The sequence below is a fragment of the Apaloderma vittatum genome, unplaced genomic scaffold, assembly GCF_000703405.1.
Source record: "Apaloderma vittatum isolate BGI_N311 unplaced genomic scaffold, ASM70340v1 scaffold22029, whole genome shotgun sequence".
NCBI lineage: Eukaryota > Metazoa > Chordata > Aves > Trogoniformes > Trogonidae > Apaloderma > Apaloderma vittatum.
In genome coordinates, this window is record NW_009733794.1 from 2,587 (window position 1) to 9,651 (window position 7,065).

At 47.4% G+C, this 7,065-nt stretch overlaps 1 protein-coding gene across 2 annotated transcripts in view; it reads right to left on the reverse strand.

Moving 5' to 3' along the window:
• Nucleotides 1–2,681: 2,681 nt before the first annotated feature.
• Nucleotides 2,682–7,065, reverse strand: part of TLK2 (tousled-like kinase 2) — a 38,543-nt gene continuing 34,159 nt past the window's right edge. For both annotated transcript variants that reach the window (XM_009876048.1, XM_009876047.1), the window contains 4 exons: nucleotides 5,668–5,806; nucleotides 4,449–4,560; nucleotides 3,499–3,606; nucleotides 2,682–3,130 (listed from right to left, as the gene is read on the reverse strand). In XM_009876048.1, the coding sequence (XP_009874350.1) occupies nucleotides 2,957–3,130; nucleotides 3,499–3,606; nucleotides 4,449–4,560; nucleotides 5,668–5,806 (533 nt within the window). In that variant the 3' untranslated portion in view covers nucleotides 2,682–2,956. The remainder of the gene's footprint in view (nucleotides 3,131–3,498; nucleotides 3,607–4,448; nucleotides 4,561–5,667; nucleotides 5,807–7,065) is intronic.

Genomic DNA, 7,065 nt, shown 5'->3' on the forward strand with positions numbered 1-7,065 from the left:
CGGTTATTCTGGGTCACTGAGACCTCGGGTGCCTGTGGGTTGGGGAGCAACCAGAGGGCTGCAACCACCAGCTCTCAGCATAGCCAGCCAGGGCACAGGAGTTGAACGCCAATTTTCCTCAACAGACGGAAAAAAGGTGGTTTTTTGCATCCTGTACATATATAGCTTCTAAAGGCAGCTGCTACTCTACCAGAAACAAGGGACAAACCCACCTCAGAAGTCTGTCTTCGCATTTCAGAACAAGGTAGACGCCAGCAATTGAACAAACTTTGTAATTGTCGGCGATTCCCCTTTCTGATGCAGAGATCTCGCTGCTGGGAGCTGTTGAACGCAACCTTTCTTTCGTCCTTCCTCATCTTGTCCCGTGTCAGCTCGGCGCGGTCACTGCAAGACAGCTCATGCCAATGCGACGAAGAGCAAAACAGTAAGAGCCAAGCAAATCAGTTTCTTAAAACTTATTTTAATATCCATGTCTCATCTGTTGGGTAGAGCCAAAACAGTCTGGCCTGGTTTAAGTTACAAATTCTTCATACACTTTTCGTTAAGTAAATGAACAGTGTGGCAATAGGGTCTTTTATTGGAAGTGAAACCCATATTAACAAGGAAGGTGTCACAGTCAGAATTCTACCAAGGTTCTTCCTCGCTATCAGCCTCGGGAAAAGCCGACGCTGTCCCCAGGCCCCTGGATGGGTGTCGCACAGCAAAAAGACACAAAACTACTCACACCCACAGCGATAGCACACACTGTATGTCCAAGAAACAATGGGACCGGGACAGGAAAAACCCTTTTAGAATTCTCCACGATGGGGGCAGACACCAAATCATCAAGTTTCAGCAAACGGGATGAAGCATCAACCCTGATTTCTCCTTGACAGAGGCTGAATAGACACGTCAAAGCGCTGCTTGCTAAACAGTTAAATTCTGGAACAGAGCAGCAGGGATGGAAAGGGCTAAGAAATTATGGCTGAGGATTTAAAGATGCAGTATTTCTTTTCTCTGTTTAAAACACTACAGTTTAGAGACCACCTGAACGCAGCTGCAAGTGAACACATCCAATTAAAAGCCTAAAAGTCAAAAATAGTAATAATAAAAAAATAAATGTGGCCAAGTTCTCCACTTCCCAGGTCCATTGCTTAACTTCAACGGACTGTTTTCCTGTTCGCCCTATGCTCCTGATCAGGTTTAAGCGCACTGTTTGCAGACGATGGCTTACAACACGGCAGAGCAAGCAGGAGTTCTCTCCAAAAGTGAGGGAGGGAGGGAGAACATCGCTTGCCACGAGAACACCATTGGGTAGCAAGCGCCTCAAAGAGCCCCCGTGCTGCCGGAGCTGCGGGTACGACCGGGAAGGTGCCGCAGGGAAAAGTCCACGTCACAGTGGTCTGAGTATTGGGTTAGGAAGCGTGCGCAGGGCAATTTATTTTTTAAAACACCAGCCTGAACAGCGGTAGTGCACAGCTCGGCTCCCTCTTGAGACAAACTTTGCCCTCGAACACTGCATCTTTAAATATTTCTGGCTATGAACTCCCGCCACATGTTAGGAGCACTCCAACCTGGCTGCCACATGTTCAAGTGCTGTGCTTTTTGTGTGTGTTTTTCGGTTTTCCTTTGATGCCGGGGGGAAAAGGGGGCAGAGTGGGGACAAGAGGCTTGCGTTTCGCAGCAGGCAGGCTCCAGCTGAAGGTGTAAAGACCCCTCCAGGCAGATTACAGAAGGGAGACAAAAATAATAACTACGAGGTTTGCTCCCTTCAAGAACATTCTCTCGCTCCCTCCAATTTGAAATCGGATGCAGCGATGGCAGCAAGTTAGGGAATCAGCAAGTTTTAAAAGGAAAGTGTTAAGGGAGAGAGGAAGCTTTGCTGCCAAGTCACCTTACTGAGAGGAGCAGACAAGTCTCCAGCTTCGGAGTTTTACCACACGAACAGGATATATGTACAGTACTGAGCGAGCACAGATCACACCTGGCAGCATCGGAGCCGTGCTCGGATTCTTTCCCGTTCGCCGCCTGCCTTTTCAACAGTTCACAGATATCACGCTCAGGAGAGCACGTCGCAAACCTTTCAGGGTGTGTTTTCAAAAAGAACAGCACTTCCAATAAATTAAAAAAGGTGCAACCGTTGTGAGAGCTACGAAGCAGCGGCTGAAAACCTCGCGGCAGTCTGAGCCGTGATGCGCCTCTGATCACAGGCCTCTTCTCCTGGGGGCTTCGTTGCCCTCCTGAGAAGGTGAATTGTTCATAAGAGGCCAGCCCAAGGGAGTTTAGAAAGCTGCACCATCCACAGAATGGACACTGCCATCAACCTGCTAATACGGGTTTCACTTTGAGACCAGAAAACTGTTTTCTTCAAAAAAATTGTTATTTTTAAAAAACTGAAATTAATTAGGGGTAAAACACTAACTCTAGTGCCATGAACAGGCAGGATCAACTTTTTTCCCCTCCAAAGGGCAAAGAGTCATATACCATCCCCAGCTGAACCTTGGTGCTTCGAGCTTTTCAGGAGATGTTACCTAAACTTTATTAAAAGAAAAAGAACAATGTTTAAATATCAACACTGGACTAGCCCAGTCTTTTTTCCAAAGTCCACATTCTTCATATGAAGCACACACGGCGTCCTGGATTCCCCAAGGCTGCATGTTCAGAAGTTCACAGTACATGGAACCACGTCTTTTTGTATTTTCTTGAGTTTCCCGTCCTTGCTCGGAGCAGCCACCCTTTTTTGTGGTCGGTTACTGGATAAACCTCAAGCCATCTCCTATCCACATGTCTTGGCCTAGATGCCAAAGGTTTTCTTGATGAGAGTTGATGTTGTCATGCTCTATGGATGGAAAAAAGCAAGAGAAAAAAAGCACCTGGTACAGGTTTCTTGAGACCCTTGCGAATTCCTCTATTCCAAAGCTGTTTCTGAAAGTCTTTTTGCCGGTTTCTCAAGCAGTTTTTGGCCTATTACTCTGTCTCAGTTTGAAGAGCTGTTATTGGATGATCCAGAGGTTGATGCAATTGCGGCTCCAGCTGGGCTGCTTGTGGATACAGATTTGCGGATGTGAGGCAGCAAGTACGGGTCACAGGCCAGCTGCTGGACATCTATCCGATCCTCCTTTCGGTAGGCCAAACAACGTCTGATAAATGCCTGCAGGCACCCCCAAAAAGCAAAACAAGAATTAGCAGACCAACAGAAACGGGAAGCTTTGCGTGACCGGTAACTCTCTGGGAGTGGGGCCAATCTGACAACCCCAGGGCTGAAATTTCTTCCCCGGTGATCACAGACACAGCGCAGCTCCTACGTCAGCAGCTCACCCTGTCTCAGGAGGAGGCACGGGCAGAGGCACACGCTGCACCCTGCTCAGTCCTCAGCCTGACAACTACAACGCAAAGCCACCGACCGCTCGGCAGGAGGCAAAGCGCTGAACATGGAACTCCTGCTGGTTTTAGGGAAACCAAGAGGAAGGTGTTGATCACCCACACGCTCAGCACGACAAAACTTGCAAGCAAATTTACCTTGGCTTCTGGCGTGACTACTGGCTTTGGAGGGAACTGCACCTCGGTAGCTTTCAGAATTGTGTTCTCCTGCAGAATATCTTGTTGTGACTGGTTGTGACCAAAGGGCTACCAAAAAAAATGGAAGAAAATCGGTTAAAGGTTGACGACAGGCCTTAAAACATCCATAATGCTACTGTTTATCATCACTTAACATCAGCATTTTTCTGGGCAAGAAGCCCACGAACGCTGCGAAGGTGCTGCAGAATCCAGCCAGATGAGCAGGACACGCTGCTCCCACGGTTCAGCTGAACAAAAGGGACCAAGCTGGAACATGTCTGGTGTGTCTCCGGCTCAGACAGGAGGGATCTCCACCTACTTGCAGACCTTGGAGGTCAACTTCGGCACGAGTGAGGGGGCCTTCATCTACCTAAGCTGACAGGAGAGTCACCCACATCAAACTTGGCTGGGCTGGTTCCACCATTTATCTGACTGACAACACGAAGCAACACAGCGTATTTGGCAGCCCAGGCTTTCACAACACTTGGTTACCACGGACTGAGTTGATGGAATCCTTTTCCTGCTCTGACCTATTTCTTCTGTTGTAATAAACAAATAACTTTTTCTCAGGACAAATTGCCTTTTCCTGATCTGGACTCTTCCCTTCCAAAAATCACCCTAAAAACTTCCAGAGTGGGTCTCTGCACCTACTTTTTTTTCCTAAAACACTCGCAGCCATCATGCAGTATCAGGCTCGGCAAAGACTTACCGCACTGAAAGCATCATAAAATAATGCCAGGCTGAAACACAACCTAATTAATTCTCTCCACTTCATTAGCCTTGGAACTGATGGCAAGAAGACAAGGCAGAAGAACCTTCTAAGCGTGGGGAGGAGAGGGAAGCAGGAGCCATGGCTGCCTCCTAAAAGGTTTGAGATTCACCACCGAGACAGGAGTAAAACACCTTCGTACCTTTCTGCCGTAGAGACACTGATAGAAGATGACTCCCACTGACCAGACATCAACTTTATTTGAAATCTTTGGAGGTTCTTTCCCAACCACAAAACATTCTGGTGGCAAATACCTGATTAGAAGGAAGTTACAACAGGTTATGAGCAGCATCTCCAAACACTTTCAGTCGTTTTCTGCAGAAAGGAAGGAACGAGCTTCTCTGATCAGATATTGGCTTGGGACGCAAGGGACCCAATTTCATTCCTGTGCCTCTTTGGGCTAAGATCACCAATGCACACCCCTCCTGGGAAGGGTCATCCCAAGGACCCTCCAGACACTCGTGGCCTGAGCTAGTCAGCACACTCAGTTTCTTCTCAGCAGAGCACGTAAAATAACAAGCCCGGTTTCTTTTATCTTCAAAACTGGTATTTGTTGTTAAAAGGCCTTGGCCAACAATTCCACAATAGAAACACACAGCCAAAATACATATTTCTAGAAATACAAGCCCAGATGCCACGTCCTAGTTAGAGACGCTCAGTCTCGCTCAAACTCCAGTTAGTTTCATTTTTAGGAACAGAACAAAAGCGTATGATGCAGAACGCCTGAACAAATGGTCCTGTACGACTGTTGCCCATGGTGACAGTCTGGCACTTGGGTAACATCTCAGTCACACTTGGTGGCACTCACTGCAGGTCCTGCTCTCAGCCACGGTTGACACTGTGACAACACCTGGCACTGAGGATGAAGTATTGCTGAAAACATCTTTCACGTGACACTCACGAGTGAAGCTCTGGCTAGAGACAGAACTGTGAGACTTACACCTTTTGTGATTTCCCCTTCCTCATTCCAGCAGAATACTCTCTCCATCTCCCTGAGGTACCGGAATTTCCAAACTGGCATGGTATTTTCCTCCTTGCTTGAACTGTTAGTGCCATTATAGACTGTGAAATAACAGCCAAGCTCCCCTCCAGAGCTTGCTATCTCAGCAGCATATGCAGGTTTTCACCAGGCCCTTTGGATAAGAGATGATTTTCAAATGTATAAGCACTAACCTACTGAAAAGTAAAAAGCTGCGAGCCTCAAAAGGGGCTGTGTGACAACAAGAGCAGTTTCCAGGGTCTCAAACCTCATGTCTCAATCTGTCACAGTCAACGGCAGCACACACAGAGCTGACGCAGATCCAAGGCTGTTTATAAACTGTTCTGATCTGTAACTTGCAAGTGTCCCAGGTGACACTTACCAGTAAGTACCAGCCCCCTGCGATGTCAGCTCCATGCCATCAACGGAGTTGTAACTGTCATCATCCATGATTTTGGAAAGTCCAAAATCTGTGATTTTTATCTCTCCGCATGCAGTACCATTGACTAGAAGAATGTTACCTAGACAGAGGAAAGAAATAGCCCCTTAAGGATACACATCTAGCAGGGGAAAAAAAACCCACAAAGCAAAATCGAGAATAAAATTGCATTGAACTCTGGCACTCTGCACGAGAGGACAAGGAACCTACACAGTGAGCGGCAGCAGCCCGGGCAAGATGTTTTAACTCTTAATACCTTGAACTCCAGAGAAAACTCAGCTCTCCCCAAGCGTTAGAACTGATCCACCCATCCCTGAATGGTTCAGTGGCTGAGCCCTATCAGCCAACCAAGCTTGATGCATGTGCTGCTTTGACCCCTCCCAGAGGTCCCGTTGGAAGGGCAGGTCAAAAAGGAGGATTAAGTACACAGCCACAGCTATGACTCAGTCTGCCCAGAAGTCCTGACTTGCCCTGGCCTCTCGACAAGCCAGAAACTCTCTCCTTCCTGGCAGTGCTCCCCAGCGGCTTTCTAAGCTCAAAAAAAGGACAATTACTGCTTAGGCAAGGGTCTTTTACAAATCCATCAAGGATCAACAAGTCAGATCATTGCTGTTTTTCTCCAGGCCTACAATAAAGCAGCAGAACGGTGCGTGATGGCAGTGGATGAATCACAGCTTGAGACAACTGTAGGCAGAGCTCTGCAGCACGCTCAGCCAACACGAGAGCAGCCGGCAGCTGGGGGGAGAAACAGGGTCACCAGAACTAGTGCAACAGCACCACCTCCCGTACAGATTCCTCCCACTGATGCAATAAACCACATCACACACGGGTTACACAATGTTCATGAAGTGCCACCAGTAACAGGGAGACAAGCCAGGGATAACTGCCCAAAGAGACGGCTGAATTTTACTGGACTAGGAAAAAGAAACAAAACAAAACAAGCTATGTAGCCACTACACACCACCCCAAAAGACAACGTTTCCATTTTTCATCTCATGACTCTGCCCAATGGTAAAGGGAAATTTGCAACAACATTTGGAGAGAATCCTCGACATGGCAGATATTAGTGAATTCAAAGGCAGACGAGCACTTTGACTGGATGGCCCTCGCTTTGTGAGGTGCCACAAGATATGAAAAACCGAATGCTTCCAAGTTAGCTTCTGCCATCAGATTTTCAGGCAGATGATTACAGAAAGAAGAAGCCAGAAGAATGGGAACATGAATCACACTAGCAATTATTAGAACCCTTATGAAGCAATAACAGAAGCTCTCAACAGCAGAATACAAACAGGACATTAAGAAACCAAACACAGACACTCGGTGGTTCAAGGGCTCCTGCTG